Genomic DNA, 15,636 nt, shown 5'->3' with positions numbered 1-15,636 from the left:
CAGCTTCCTTCCCTTTTTATCCAAAGACCATTAAAACACCTGCATCTCTTCGCTGTTTTAATTCACTCTGTTAACACCCTCATTCACTTTATTTATGGTAACTGTAAATAATTTTATTCATTTTATTTCAAGGTCATGCGCATCACGGACACAACCCTATTCATCGTCTCTTTCGACCTAAGTTTACTCTCGTCTCTCGAATGTCAAGGACGTGGCATGGTATCTAGACGAATTTGAATCCATGTAAAGTAAGTACTTTCTTTTAATGTTAATAACTTTCTCAAAACTATTTATTCCATTTTCTATCATATAAAAAAGACAAGTGTTAATTTTTATTAATTTCATGTTTAACAAATATTCGTGAAATAATTACATTATTTCAAGTGGCATAGATATGTACCCCAGCATGATAATTTGAAAGAATTTTTTCTTTTTCAAAAACATTTCTTTTCTTTTATATTCTTTTCATTTCTTTTTATTTATTTATTTTTTTTTTTTAACGAGGCTTCGAGAACATCGATACCCTTTTTTGTTTTCTTCCTTTTTTTTTCAAAAAAGATTTCCTGACATATTTTTTCTCCTGTTTTATTCCGTATAATTACATATTAAAAATAAAAATTACAACATCGTTTTTTTTCTATGTAATTAACACATTCCTTGGTTCGTTATAAAATTAAATGGAAAATAAATTTTTTAAAAAGCAACCTTTACGGTGTAATCACGAAAAATGATTGAAAAATTTGAAAAAATTATTTCGATGAAAATATTGGATTATAAATTTATCATCAGATATATTTTTTTTTCAACTGTAACTATATACATATACATATATATAAAATATTTTCATTTTAACAAATAGTGATAAAAAAAAAAAATCGTTTAATATAAGTACACGTCTGTACAATTTTTCGTATCGTTCGAACTAATCTACTGGGTGAATCATTTGAAATTTTAAAATGTTTTTTATTAATCATATGAAACATAAGTTGTTTGAAGAGTTTAAGTGACCAACAAAATAAACAGGAAATTATATTATAATTATCACATTTATACGTGATATTACAAAATAGTAATTATAAATATTTCAAGGGAATATTTAATTATCCAAAAATGAATGCTATCGTAAAAGAATTAAATGAAATGTACTTAATCAAAGAGGTATTAAATAGATAGAAAGATTTCACAATATTTCCGCACGAAACATTTAAAAGTAGCGTTTATTTGTATAAGTAATAATCGATAAAAAGAAAAAAAAGGATAGCAGAAAAAAAGGAAAGACAATTAATAATAATCCATTTAAATGACATTATTCCTAATTAAAAACGGTAATATTATACTTTTCATTATCAAAATTATTGCAAGCTATACAATACCATAGCGAAAGAAAATGAATTTCGCATTATCTAGTAAGGAAGATTACGATTAGTATATTGCGTTTAATTGTTATATAGCGGTTATATGTAATAAGAAAATATTTTACCGTTGCAAAATGGTCATTGGATACAACAATAGCACCCTTCACCGATAAACTGCACGGCCTCATGCTTCTCATTATCAAAAAGAGTAACAAATTTTGCGTCTTCAGAGATAACGAATAAAATGGAATTTGACAGCTGGAAAAAATTAATATCACTCATATAACACTTGTTTATATATTCGATAGATAGAAAATAACTTCTGATTAGTTCTTAAGTTCGTGCGATTTCGACTAATATGATAAAGCTCAAATTTGTTTGAGCTTTCATTTATATTCTGTAATATTTTTCTAATTATATATACATATATATATATATATATATATATATATATATATTCAATATGAGGTGGAAACCGCATGAAATTATTGGATCATCCTTGACCAAATAGAAACACATACAATATTGTAAATACTTTGACGTTGTGATTTATTAAATTTTGTGCCAGATAAAAGTATGCATATATCGTAAAAAGAGTTCCAACAACAAAAAAGATCTTTGTTAATCCTTCGGTCAAATTAAGAGTTAAAGAAATTATCTGAAATAACTAAAAACAAATTTCACGACTTTTCTCGATAATAGTTGTATATTACAAAATTAAAAAATATTTTTTTGTACATAAATATAATTAGATATAATACTTACGTAAAAATAATCTATCAAAAAAATTATAAATCCAAAGAATTCTTCGAGCAAATGTGTTGCTTCGTAAAACGATTTCAATAAATTAATAAATCTTGAATGATATCAAAAAAAGAAATAATGTAATATTAGTATTTGGCAAGTTGTAAAATCTATAAATAATGAACACGTCCGTCTCATAAAATAAGATACAAACTCAATCGCGTTATTATAGAATTTTATGATATGGATTATCTCTTCTCTTTCTTCGATTAATACACATTTATTACTCGAATAATCGAAATTTTGTTGATTGTTTACAAATCTTTCAATTACTCTCCATCTAAAAGAAATAAATAATAAACTCCAAAAAACAGTAATAGTGAAAATAATTTTTCTTGTGCCGTATGCGTATATCGTTGCAATTAATTTACTTACCGGACGATAGTGAGAAGTGCACAAGCATGCTGGATAACTACTATAAACATGGAATAGTTAGCAACCCCTACATTGCCCGCGATTAATATAATTATAGATTCGATTGTAAGTCCGATGTAGTAAAGTATTCGGTTGTTCATGATAGAATCAACACGAACTGGTAATATTAATTCCGTTTCATTTATAGAACCACTGACATAACGGAACGCACTTAACAATGATGGAAATATCAAAAATATAATATAAAGATAAAAGGAGACTGTAAGGGAAAAGAACACTAATGAAAATTAATTAATAAATTTTTATAAACCATTTTTTTACTCTGCATATGGTGTATTCACTTACTTGCCATTGCTATTGTACAAAGTCTACTAATTTCAGCATATTTCTTCAGTATCACTAATTCTGGTTTGTTTGCCAGGTCATCCCAATCGGTCTTGATACGATAAAAAATTTTTCTCATCTGAAATTTTTACAGATTTATGTTAAATTAATTATTATAACGACAAGAACATATTTCATTTAGAGTAAAAGAAAAAAAAAAAATAAAAGGAAAAATTTATTTTCATGTAGAACGGACAACTCTATCATTCAACAATAGATTGCAATAACAAGATCCGTAGCATAATGTAGGCATGATCGTTTCTAGTAATTTGGCAATCAATATTAATTTTTTCTCCGAGATGAAGAGAAAATTCATCTAAAAGAAGAAATGAAAAATAATATTTATACTTATATGATTATATGTCAAAGTATTGAATTCATTCTCTGAATTATTCATCATATTCAAAATTTGCATAAATGAATTGTACATAAATAAATTCAACTATGATTACCTGTTCGAATAGTGCAAAAGCCAGCATGAAATTAATAAAACAAATAAGAATAATGTTCTCCTTTGACGTCTTTTGGCATAATCCAATTAAACGAAAAAATTGACGATTAATCGTGTAATACTCATTGTCGAGATAATCTTCCTCATTCGAAAGCATATTGCCGTCTGTTGGTGCTCTCCAACATCGATTGTCTTCAACCCCACGCAAGCGTATCATCATTTATTAATCTAATCATCCCTTTTCCAATGAACACTTAATAATTCAATTCGATTGACCGCCGACAAATTTGCTTGAAATAAAAAATAGCATATTCCCGTAAAGTGATTTCGCAGTTCTTATGGTTTTCTTGTTTTAAACGTTCGATACTGTACAATTAAACACATGTATCTCTTCCCACCTATTATCTTACTTTCTTACCCCTTCTTTGCATTACAAAGTACACTAACCCTTCTCCCGTAGGAGCATGCGCGTTGCGAACCCACCCCTTCGGTCCACCTCATACGCATGCAGTTCACTTCCGTCCCTCGACCTTGACAGACCTATAGCTTTCTTCATCGAAGTAAAGCTTTAGTACTTAACACGTTAACGGCATAGTTAGATACCATTTGCATGTTATCAAGTGAATAAGAAATATTTGTTAAGTGTTAATATCTATCTAAATTAGTCTTCGTTTGTTCATAAATACGAATTTATAGGGTGAGTCATTTGTACCAGATTAATATTATTTTCTATTAAATTGATAATGTATTCAGGACAATAATTCGTATTAATTCAATTTTGAGAATTTTTTAAAAACAATTGATATTAACACATATAATCATTTTGTTGTTTCATATGTTTTGTAAAATAACAGTAATCATTATTGTACATAATCTAAAATTATTTCTTTACTTATAATTATTATTATTATTATTATTATTATTATTATTATTATTATTATTATTATTATTATTATTATTATTATTACTATTATTATTATTATTATTATTATTAATATTATTGTTATTAATAGCAATTAGAAAAAGACGTTCGACGAAAATGTTGGATTAGAAATTTATCGTTAGATATATTTTCTTTCCAACTGTAAATATACATATTTATATATATATATATATATATATATATATATATATATATATATATATAAAATATGTTGCATTTTAAAAAGTAGTGATATAAAAGAAATAATCGTTCAATATCTATACATGTCTGAACAATTTTTCGTATCTTTCGTACAAACTGATCTACCGGGTGATTCATTTGAAATTTTAAAGTGTTATTTATTAATCATATGAAACATAAGTTGTTTGATGAGTATAACTGAAAAACAAAATAATCAGGAAATTATATTATAATGGACATTTTTATACGTGACATTACAAAATAATAATTATAAATATTTCAAGGGAATATTTAATTATACAAAAATGAATGTTATCGTAAAAGAATTAAATAAAATTCATTTCATCAAAGAGGTATTAAGTAGACATGAATCAGTACAATATTTCTGCACAAAACAATCAAAACTTGCGTTTATTTGTACAAGTAATAATTGATAAAAAGAAAAGAAAAAATAGCAGAAAAAAGAAATGACAATTAAATGGTGAATCAATGACATTAAACATAACCACAAACTATCATATTATATTTTTCATTATCTAAATTATTGCAAGGTATACAATACCATAGCAAAAGAGAATGACTTACTCATGAACTAGTAAAAAAGATTACGATTAGTATATTGCGTTTAATTGCTGAAAGTGGTTATATATAATAAGAAAATATTTTACCGTTGCAAAATGGTCATTGGATACAACAATAGCACCCCTCATCGATAAACTGCATGGCATCATGCTTCTCATTATCAAAAAGAGTAACAAATTTTGCGTCTTCAGAGATAACGAATAAAATGGAATTTGACAGCTGGAAAAAATTAATATCACTCGTATAACACTCGTTTATATATTCGATAGATAGAAAATAACTTCTAATTAGTTCTTAAGTTCATGCGATTTCGACTAATATGATAAGCTCAAACAAATTTGAGCTTTCATTTATATTCTGCAACATTTTTCTAATTATATATACATATATATATATATATATATATATATATATATATATATATATTCAATATGAGGTGGAAACCGCATGAAATTAATTGTATCATCATTCGCCAAATAAAAACACGTACAATATTCTAAATACTTTGACGTTGTGATTTATTAAATTTTGTGCCAGATAAACGTAAGCATATATTATAAAAAGGGATCCAAAAATATATAAGAGCTTCGTTAATCCTTCGGTCAAATTAAGAGTGAAAGATATTATCTGAAAGAACTAAAAACAATTTTCACGGCTTTTCTCGATAAGAGTTGTTTAATTTCAAAATTCAATTTTATTTATAAATATATATATATAATAATATAATTATATATAATACTTACGTAAAAGTAATCTAACAGAACACATATAAATGCAAAGAATTCTTCGAGCAGATGAATTGATTCGTAAAACGATTTCAATAAATTAATAAATCTTGAATGATATCAAAAAAAGAAATAATATAATATTAGCATTTGGAAAATTGTAAACTCTATAAATAATGAACACGTTCTTCTCATATAATAAGATACAAACTCAATCGCCTTATTATAGAATTTTATGATATGTAAGATCTTCTCTCTCTCTTCGATTAATTCACTTTTATTACTCGAATAATAGAAACTTTGTTGATTCTTTATAAATCTTTCAATTGCATTCCATCTGAGATAAATAAATAATATAATCAAAAAAACAGTAATAGTGAAAATAATTTTGCTTGTGCACTATGCATATACCGTTGCAATTGATTTACCTACTGGACGATTGTAAGAAGTGCACAAGCATGCTGGATAACTACTATAAACATAGAATAGTTAGCAATCCCTACAGTGCCCACGATTAATATAATTACAAATTCGATTGTAAGCCCGATGTAGTAAAACATGTAGCTTTTCATGAAATAGGTAATGGGAAATGGTAATATTAATTCCGTTTCACTTATAGAACCAATGACGTAACGAAACACACTTGACAATGATGGAAATATCAAAAATACAATATAAATATATAACGAGACTGTAAAATAAAAAAGTACATATTGGAATTAATCAATAAATTTTTATAACTCATTTTGATACTCCGCGTATAGTCTATTCACTTACTTGCGATTGTTAATGTACAAAGTCTGCTAATTTCTGCATATGTTTTCAGTATCACTAATTCTGGTTTGTTTGCCAGGTCATCCCAATCGGACTTGATACGAAAAAGAATTTTTTTCATCTGAAATTTTTACGGAATTATGTTGAATTAATTATTATAACGACAAGAACATATGTCATTTAGAGTAAAAGAAAAAAAAAAATAAGAGGAAAAATTTGTTTTCATGTAGAACGGACAACTGTATCATTCAACAATAGATTGCAATAACAAGATCCGTAGCATAATATAGGCAAGGTCATTTCCAATAATTTGGCGATCAATATTAATTCTTTTTCCGAGTTGAAGAGAAAATAAATCTAAAAGAATAAATGAAAAATAATAATTATGATTATATGATTATATGTCAAAGTATTGAATCCATTCTTTGCATTATTCAATATATTCAAAAATTGCAAGAATGAAATGTACATAAATTAATTCAACTATGATTACCTGTTCGAATATTCCAAAAGCTAGCATAACATTAATAAAACAAATACGAATTATTTTCTTAGATGACGTCTTTTGGCATAATCCAATTAAACGAAAAAATTGAAGATTCATAGTGTAATACTCATTGTCGATATAATCTTCCTCCTTCGGTAGCATATTGTCGTCTGTTGCTGCTCTCCAACATCGATTGTCTTCAACCCCACGCAAGCGTATCATCATTTACTATTCTAATCATCCCTTCTCAAGTGAACACTTAATAATTCAATTCGATTCAACGACGAGAAATTTGCTTGAAATAAAAAATAGTATATTTCCGTAAAGTGATTTCGCAGTTCATATAGCTTTCTTTTTTAGCCGATCGATACTATACAATTTAACATATGTTTTTGTTCCTAACAATTATGTCATTTACTTACCCCTTCTTTGCATTACAAAGTATTCTATCCCTTCTCCCGCAAGAGCATGCGCGTTGCGAACCCACCCTTTCGGACCGCCTCATTCTCTCGCAGTTCACTTCTGTCCTTCGACCTTGACAGACCTATAGCTTTCTTCATCGAAGTAAAGCTTTAGTACTTAACACGTTAACGGCATAGTTAGGTACCATTTGCATGTTATCAAGTGAATAAGAAATATTTGTTAAGTGTTAATATCTATCTAAATTAGTCTTCGTTTGTTCATAAATACGAATTTATAGGGTGAGTCATTTGTACCAGATTAATATTATTTTCTATTAAATTGATAATGTATTCAGGACAATAATTCGTATTAATTCAATCTTGAGAATTTTTTAAAAACAATTGATATTAACACATATAATCATTTTGTTGTTTCATATGTTTTGTAAAATAACAGTAACCATTATTCTACATAATCGAAAATTATTTCTTTACTTATAATTATTATTATTATTATTATTATTATTATTATTATTATTATTATTATTATTACTATTATTATTATTATTATTATTATTTTTAATATTATTGTTATTAATAGCAATTAGAAAAAGACGTTCGATGAAAATGTTGGATTAGAAATTTATCGTTAGATATATTTTCCTTCCAACTGTAAATATACATATTTATATATATATATATATATATATATAAAATATGTTCCATTTTAAAAAGTAGTGATATAAAAGAAATAATCGTTCAATATCTATACATGTCTGAACAATTTTTCGTATCTTTCGTACAAACTGATCTACCGGGTGATTCAGTTGAAATTTTAAAGTGTTATTTATTAATCATATGAAACATAAGTTGTTTGATGAATATAACTGAAAAACAAAATAATCAGGAAATTATATTATAATGGACATTTTTATACGTGACATTACAAAATAATAATTATAAATATTTCAAGGGAATATTTAATTATACAAAAATGAATGTTATCGTAAAAGAATTAAATAAAATTCATTTCATCAAAGAGGTATTAAGTAGACATGAATCAGTACAATATTTCTGCACAAAACAATCAAAACTTGCGTTTATTTGTACAAGTAATAATTGATAAAAAGAAAAGAAAAAATAGCAGAAAAAAGAAATGACAATTAAATGGTGAATCAATGACATTAAACATAACCACAAACTATCATATTATATTTTTCATTATTTAAATTATTGTAAGGTATACAATACCATAGCAAAAGAGAATGACTTACTCATGAACTAGTAAAAAAGATTACGATTAGTACATCGCGTTTAATTGTTGTATAGTGGTTATATATAATAAGAAAATATTTTACCGTTGCAAAATGGTCATTGGATACAACAATAGCACCCTTCACCGATAAACTGCACGGCCTCATGCTTCTCATTATCAAAAAGAGTAACAAATTTTGCGTCTTCAGAGATAACGAATAAAATGGAATTTGACAGCTGGAAAAAATTAATATCACTCGTATAACACTCGTTTATATATTCGATAAATAGAAAATAACTTCTAATTAGTTCTTAAGTTCATGCGATTTCGACTAATATGATAAAGCTCAAATTTGTTTGAGCTTTCATTTATATTCTGTAACATTTTTCTAATTATATATACATATATATATATATATATATATTCAATATGAGGTGGAAACCGCATGAAATTAATTGTACCATCATTGGCCAAATAGAAACACATACAATATTGTAAATACTTTGACGTTATGATTTATTAAATTTTGTGCCAGATAAAAGTAAGCATATATTATAAAAAGGGATCCAAAAATATATAAGAGCTTCGTTAATCCTTCGGTCAAATTAAGAGTGAAAGATATTATCTGAAAGAACTAAAAACAATTTTCACGGCTTTTCTCGATAAGAGTTGTTTAATTTCAAAATTCAATTTTATTTATAAATATATATATATAATAATATAATTATATATAATACTTACGTAAAAGTAATCTAACAGAACACATATAAATGCAAAGAATTCTTCGAGCAGATGAATTGATTCGTAAAACGATTTCAATAAATTAATAAATCTTGAATGATATCAAAAAAAGAAATAATATAATATTAGCATTTGGAAAATTGTAAACTCTATAAATAATGAACACGTTCTTCTCATATAATAAGATACAAACTCAATCGCCTTATTATAGAATTTTATGATATGTAAGATCTTCTCTCTCTCTTCGATTAATTCACTTTTATTACTCGAATAATAGAAACTTTGTTGATTCTTTATAAATCTTTCAATTGCATTCCATCTGAGATAAATAAATAATATAATCCAAAAAACAGTAATAGTGAAAATAATTTTGCTTGTGCACTATGCATATACTGTTGCAATTGATTTACCTACTGGACGATTGTAAGAAGTGCACAAGCATGCTGGATAACTACTATAAACATAGAATAGTTAGCAATCCCTACAGTGCCCACGATTAATATAATTACAAATTCGATTGTAAGCCCGATGTAGTAAAACATGTAGCTTTTCATGAAATAGGTAATGGGAAATGGTAATATTAATTCCGTTTCACTTATAGAACCAATGACGTAACGAAACACACTTGACAATGATGGAAATATCAAAAATACAATATAAATATATAACGAGACTGTAAAATAAAAAAGTACATATTGGAATTAATCAATAAATATTTATAACTCATTTTGATACTCCGCGTATAGTCTATTCACTTACTTGCGATTGTTAATGTACAAAGTCTGCTAATTTCAGCATATGTTTTCAGTATCACTAATTCTGGTTTGTTTGCCAGGTCATCCCAATCGGACTTGATACGAAAAAGAATTTTTTTCATCTGAAATTTTTACGGAGTTATATTGAATTAATTATTATAACGACAAGAACATATGTCATTTAGAGTAAAAGAAAAAAAAAATAAGAGGAAAAACTTGTTTTCATGTAGAACGGACAACTGTATCATTCAACAATAGATTGCAATAACAAGATCCGTAGCATAATATAGGCAAGGTCATTTCCAATAATTTGGCGATCAATATTAATTCTTTTTCCGAGTTGAAGAGAAAATAAATCTAAAAGAATAAATGAAAAATAATAATTATGATTATATGATTATATGTCAAAGTATTGAATCCATTCTTTGCATTATTCAATATATTCAAAAATTGCAAGAATGAAATGTACATAAATTAATTCAACTATGATTACCTGTTCGAATATTCCAAAAGCTAGCATAACATTAATAAAACAAATACGAATTATTTTCTTAGATGACGTCTTTTGGCATAATCCAATTAAACGAAAAAATTGAAGATTCATAGTGTAATACTCATTGTCGAGATAATCTTCCTCATTCGAAAGCATATTGCCGTCTGTTGGTGCTCTCCAACATCGATTGTCTTCAACCCCAAGCGTATCATCATTTACTATTCTAATCATCCCTTCTCAAGTGAACACTTAATAATTCAATTCGATTCAACGACGAGAAATTTGCTTGAAATAAAAAATAGTATATTCCCGTAAAGTGATTTCGCAGTTCATATAGCTTTCTTTTTTAGCCGATCGATACTATACAATTTTTGACATATGTTTTTCTCCCTAACAATTATGTCATTTACTTACCCCTTCCTTGCATTACAAAGTACTCTAACCCTTCTCCCACAGGAGCATGCGCGTTGCGAACCCACCCCTACGGACCGCCTCATTCTCTCGCAGTTCACTTCTGTCCTTCGACCTTGACAGACCTATAGCTTTCTTCATCGAAGTAAAGCTTAAGTACTTAACACGTTAACGGCATAGTTAGCTACAATTTGCATGTTAACAAGTGGATAAGAAATACTTGTTAAGTGTTAATATCTATCTAAATTAGCCTTCGTTTGTTCATAAATACGAATTTATAGGGTGAGTCATTTGTACCAGATTAATATTATTTTCTGTTAAATTGATAATGTATTCAGTACAATAATTCATATTATTTCAATTTTGAGAATTTTTTAAAAACAATTGATATTAAAAACAATTGATTATATGTGTTAATTGATTAACACATATAATCAGTTTGTTATTTCATATGTTTGTAGAATAACAGTAATGTTTATTCTTCATATTCGGAAATTATATCTTTACTTATTATTATTATTATTATCATTATTATTATTATTATTAATATTATTCTTATTAATAGGAATTAGAAAAAAATGTTCGATGCAAATATTGGATTACAAATTTATCATCAGATATTTTTTCTTTTCTACTGTAATTATATATAAATATTTTGCATTTTAACAAGTAGTAATATAAAAAAAATAATCGTTTAATATCTATACACGTCTGAACAATTTTTCGTATCAATCGTGCTAACTATTCTACCGGGTGAATTATTTGAAATTTTAAAGCGTTATTTATTAATCTTATGAAACATAAGCTGTTTGAAGAAATTAACTGATCAACATAATAAACATGAAATTATATTATAATTGACATTTTTATACGTGATATTACAAAATAGTAATTATAAATAATTCAAGGGAATATTTAATAATCCAAAAATGAATGTTATCGTACGGGATTTAAATAAAATTTATTTAACCAAAGAGGTATTAAGTAGACATTAATGAGTACAATATATGCAAAGGTTGCATTTATTTGTATAAGTAATAATTGATAAAAAGAAAAAAAATATAGCAGAAAAAAGAAATGGCAATTAAATGATGAATCAATGACATTAAACATAACCGCAAATGATCATATTATATTCTTCATTATCTAAATTATTGCAAGCTATACAATATCATAGCGAAAGAAAATGAGTTCCGCATTATCTAGTAAGGAAGATTACGATTAGTATATTGAGTTTTATTGTTATATTGCGGTTGTATATAATAAGAAAACATTATACCGTTGCAAACATTTCATGGGATACAACAATAGCACCCTTCACCGATAAACTGCACGGCCTCATGCTTCTCATTATCAAAAAGAGTAACAAATTTTGCGTCTTCAGAGATAACGAATAAAATGGAATTTGACAGCTGGAAGAAATTAATATCCCTCATATAACACACATTTATATATTCGGTTAATAGAAAATAATTTCTGATTAGATCTTAAGTTCGTGCGATTTCGACTAATATGAAAAAGCTCAAATTTTTTCAGCTTTAATTTTTATTTTGTAATATTTATTTAATTATATATACATATATATATATATATATATATATATATATATATATATATATTCAATATGAGTTGGAAACCGCATGAAATTAATTGGATCATCATTGGCCAAATAGAAACACGTACAATACTGTGAATACTTTGACGTTATGATTTATTAAATTTTGTGCCAAATAAAAGTAAGCATATATTACAAAAAGACATGCAAAAATATATAAGAGCTTTGTTAATCCTTCGGTTATTATAAGAGTGAAAGATATTATCTGAAAGAACTAAAAACAAATTTCATGGCTTTTCTCGATAAGAGTTGTTAATTCCAAATTCAATTATATATATACATATATATATATATATATATATATATATTTAATAATATAATTATATATAATACTTACGTAAAAATAATCTATCAGAACACATATAAATGCAAAGAATTCTTCGAGCAAATGAATTGATTCGTAAAACGATTTCAATAAATTAATAAATCTTGAATGATATTAAAAAGAAAAATAATAGAATATTAGAATTTGTCAAGTTGTAAACTCTATAAATAATAAACATGTATGTCTCATAAAATAAGGTACAAACTCGATCGCGTTATTATAGAATTTTATGATATGGATTATCTTCTCTCTTTCTTCGATTAATTCACTTTTATTACTCGAATAATAGAAATTTTGTTGGTTCTTTACAAATCTTTCAATTACTCTCCATCTAAAATAAATAAATAATAAACTCCAAATAACAGTAATAGTGAAAATAATTTTTCTCGTGCAGTATGCGTATATCGTTGCAATTGATTTACTTACTGGACAATGCTAAGAAGTGCACAAGCATGCTGGATAACTACTATAAACATAGAATAGCTAGCAATTCCTACCGTGCCCGCGATTAATATAATTACATATTCGATTGTAAGCCCGATGTAGTAAAACATTTGGTTTTTCATGAAGTAGTCTACAGGAACTGGTAATATTAATTCCGTTTCACTTATAGATCCAATGACGTAACGGAACACACTTAACAATGATGGAAATATTAAAAATACAATATAAAAATAAAAGGTGACTGTAAGGGAAAAATCAAAAATGAAAATTAATAAATAAATTTTTATAAACCAATTTGCTACTCACCATATGGTCTATTCACTTACTTGCGATTGTCAATGTACAAAGTCTACTAATGTCAGCATATTTCTTCAGTATCACTAGTTCTGGTTTGTTTGCCATGTCATCCCAATCGGACTTGATACGAAAAAGAATTTTTTTCATCTGTAATTTTTACGAAGTTATGTTAAATTAATTATTATAACGACAAGAACATATATCATTTACAGTAAAAGAAAAAAAAATAAGAGGAAAAATTTGTTTTCATGTATTACGGACAACTCTATCATTCAACAATAGATTGCAATAACAACATGCGTAGCATAATATAGGTATGGTCGTTTCTAGTAATTTGGCGATCAATATTAATTTTTTTTCAGAGATGAAGAGAGAATGAATCTAAAAGAAGAAACGAAAAATAATACTTATACTTATATAATTATATATCAAAGTATTGAATCCATTCTCTGAATTATTCAATATATTCAAAAATTGCAAGAATGAAATGTATATAAATTAATTCAACTATGATTACCTGTTCGCATATTCCAACAGCTAGCATGACATTAATAAAACAAATACGAATTATGTTCTTAGATGACGTCTTTTGGCATAATCCAATTAATCGAAAAAATTGAAGATTCATAGTGTAATACTTATTGTCGATATAATCTTCCTCCTCCGGAAGCATGTTGCCGACTGTTGAGGTCGTCTAACGTCTATTGCCTTCCACCCCACGCAAGCGTATCATCATTTACTATTCTAATCATCCCTTTTGAAGTGAACACTTAATAATTCAATTCGATTCAACGCCGTGAAATTTTCTTGAAATAAAAAGTAGCATATCCCCGTAAAATGATTTCGCAGTTCATATAGCTTTCTTTTTTAGCCGATCGATACTATACAATTTGACATATGTTTTTCTTCTTAGCAATTATGTCATTTACTTACCCCTTCTTTGCATTACAAAGTACACTAACCCTTCTCCCGCAGGAGCATGCGCGTTGCGAACCCACCCTTTCGGACTGCCTCATTCTCTCGCAGTTCACTTCTGTCCTTCGACCTTGACAGACCTATAGCTTTCTTCATCGAAGTAAAGCTTAAGTACTTAACGGATTTATACCATAGTGGTTTCATTTGCATGTTAACAAGTGGATAAGAAATACTTGTTAAGTGTTAATATCTATCTAAATTAGCCTTCGTTTGTTCATAAATACGAATTTATAGGGTGAGTCATTTGTACCAGATTAATATTATTTTCTGTTAAATTGATAATGTATTCAGTACAATAATTCATATTATTTCAATTTTGAGAATTTTTTAAAAGCAATTGATATTAACATATATAATCAGTTTGTTATTTCATATGTTTGTAGAATAACAGTAATGTTTATTCTTCATATTCGGAAATTATATCTTTATTTATTATTATTATTATTATTATTATTATTATTATTATTATTATTATTATTATTATTATTATTATTATTATTATTATTATTATTATTATTTTTATTATTATTATTATTATTATTATTATTATTATTATTATTAATAGGAATTAGAAAAAGATGTTCGATGCAAATATTGGATTACAAATTTATCATCAGATATTTTTTCTTTTCAACTGTAATTATATACATATATACATATATACATACATACATATATACATATATATATATATATAAATATTTTGCATTTTAACAAGTAGTAATATAAAAGAAATAATCGTTCAATATCTATACACGTCTGAACAATTTTTCGTATCGTTCGTACAAACTAATCTACTGCGTGAATTATTTGAAATTTTAAAGTGTTATTTATAAATCTAATGAAACATAAGCTGTTTGAAGG

General features: G+C 26.4%; 4 protein-coding genes and 1 long non-coding RNA gene across 8 annotated transcripts in view; 1 reads left to right on the top strand and 4 right to left on the bottom strand.

The window, feature by feature from the left end:
* LOC118446683 (uncharacterized) overlaps positions 1-15,636 on the top strand; it is a 136,920-nt gene that overhangs the window by 30,613 nt on the left and 90,671 nt on the right. For all 3 annotated transcript variants that reach the window (XR_014983610.1, XR_014983612.1, XR_014983611.1), the window contains exon 4: positions 133-248. This is a non-coding gene — a long non-coding RNA (uncharacterized LOC118446683). The remainder of the gene's footprint in view (positions 1-132; positions 249-15,636) is intronic.
* Positions 1,222-4,053, bottom strand: LOC146872187 (uncharacterized). The gene is made up of 8 exons (XM_085664194.1): positions 3,371-4,053; positions 3,115-3,234; positions 2,880-2,997; positions 2,535-2,793; positions 2,314-2,439; positions 2,121-2,211; positions 1,481-1,613; positions 1,222-1,403 (listed from the first exon to the last, which is right to left on the bottom strand). Exons 1-7 carry the CDS (start codon positions 3,587-3,589, stop codon positions 1,494-1,496), a joined length of 1,053 nt encoding a protein of 350 aa, XP_085520320.1. The 5' UTR covers positions 3,590-4,053; the 3' UTR covers positions 1,222-1,403; positions 1,481-1,493.
* Positions 5,025-7,216, bottom strand: LOC146872186 (uncharacterized). The gene is made up of 9 exons (XM_085664234.1): positions 7,067-7,216; positions 6,811-6,930; positions 6,577-6,694; positions 6,232-6,490; positions 6,011-6,136; positions 5,818-5,908; positions 5,565-5,710; positions 5,161-5,293; positions 5,025-5,084 (listed from the first exon to the last, which is right to left on the bottom strand). The coding sequence occupies exons 1-9, from the start codon at positions 7,175-7,177 to the stop codon at positions 5,034-5,036; spliced, it is 1,155 nt and encodes a 384-aa protein (XP_085520360.1). The 5' UTR covers positions 7,178-7,216; the 3' UTR covers positions 5,025-5,033.
* Positions 8,316-10,936, bottom strand: LOC118446653 (uncharacterized). The gene is made up of 9 exons (XM_085664079.1): positions 10,706-10,936; positions 10,450-10,569; positions 10,217-10,334; positions 9,872-10,130; positions 9,651-9,776; positions 9,458-9,548; positions 9,205-9,350; positions 8,820-8,952; positions 8,316-8,348 (listed from the first exon to the last, which is right to left on the bottom strand). Exons 1-9 carry the CDS (start codon positions 10,934-10,936, stop codon positions 8,316-8,318), a joined length of 1,257 nt encoding a protein of 418 aa, XP_085520205.1.
* LOC146872185 (uncharacterized) lies at positions 12,185-14,612 on the bottom strand. Of its 2 annotated transcripts, XM_085664262.1 has the most exons (6): positions 14,315-14,612; positions 14,059-14,178; positions 13,827-13,944; positions 13,578-13,741; positions 12,396-12,528; positions 12,185-12,318 (listed from the first exon to the last, which is right to left on the bottom strand). In XM_085664262.1, exons 1-5 carry the CDS (start codon positions 14,468-14,470, stop codon positions 12,409-12,411), a joined length of 678 nt encoding a protein of 225 aa, XP_085520388.1. In that variant the 5' UTR covers positions 14,471-14,612; the 3' UTR covers positions 12,185-12,318; positions 12,396-12,408. The 2 variants fall into 2 exon arrangements, with proteins under 2 accessions (XP_085520388.1, XP_085520389.1); XM_085664263.1 differs by lacking the exon at positions 14,059-14,178.

Source organism: Vespa mandarinia, chromosome 25 (genome assembly GCF_050613455.1).
Source record: "Vespa mandarinia isolate Hongniang chromosome 25, ASM5061345v1, whole genome shotgun sequence".
Classification (NCBI taxonomy): domain Eukaryota; kingdom Metazoa; phylum Arthropoda; class Insecta; order Hymenoptera; family Vespidae; genus Vespa; species Vespa mandarinia.
Note: the sequence above shows the minus strand (reverse complement) of the source record. Positions and strands in the feature narration are given on the sequence as shown.

Excerpts from the sequence above, each read along its gene's own strand:
- LOC146872187 (XM_085664194.1), bottom strand. The coding sequence starts at position 3,589 with ATGATGATACGCTTGCGTGGGGTTGAAGACAATCGATGTTGGAGAGCA. Across the intron at positions 2,794-2,879 it reads TTGTACAATAGCAATGGCAA|TCTCCTTTTATCTTTATATT; the intron begins GTAAGTGAATAC and ends TTTCCCTTACAG. Across the intron at positions 2,212-2,313 it reads TTCTATAATAACGCGATTGA|ATTTATTAATTTATTGAAAT; the intron begins GTTTGTATCTTA and ends ATATCATTCAAG.
- LOC146872186 (XM_085664234.1), bottom strand. The coding sequence starts at position 7,177 with ATGAATCTTCAATTTTTTCGTTTAATTGGATTATGCCAAAAGACGTCA. Across the intron at positions 6,695-6,810 it reads TATTGTTGAATGATACAGTT|ATGAAAAAAATTCTTTTTCG; the intron begins GTCCGTTCTACA and ends TAAAAATTTCAG. Across the intron at positions 5,909-6,010 it reads TTCTATAATAAGGCGATTGA|ATTTATTAATTTATTGAAAT; the intron begins GTTTGTATCTTA and ends ATATCATTCAAG.
- LOC118446653 (XM_085664079.1), bottom strand. The coding sequence starts at position 10,936 with ATGATTAGAATAGTAAATGATGATACGCTTGGGGTTGAAGACAATCGA. Across the intron at positions 10,131-10,216 it reads TTGTACATTAACAATCGCAA|TCTCGTTATATATTTATATT; the intron begins GTAAGTGAATAG and ends TTTATTTTACAG. Across the intron at positions 9,351-9,457 it reads TTCTGTTAGATTACTTTTAC|TTCTTTCAGATAATATCTTT; the intron begins GTAAGTATTATA and ends AATTGTTTTTAG.
- LOC146872185 (XM_085664262.1), bottom strand. The coding sequence starts at position 14,470 with ATGCTTCCGGAGGAGGAAGATTATATCGACAATAAGTATTACACTATG. Across the intron at positions 13,742-13,826 it reads TTGTACATTGACAATCGCAA|TCACCTTTTATTTTTATATT; the intron begins GTAAGTGAATAG and ends TTTCCCTTACAG. Across the intron at positions 12,529-13,577 it reads TCGGGCTTACAATCGAATAT|CTGTCAAATTCCATTTTATT; the intron begins GTAATTATATTA and ends AATTTCTTCCAG.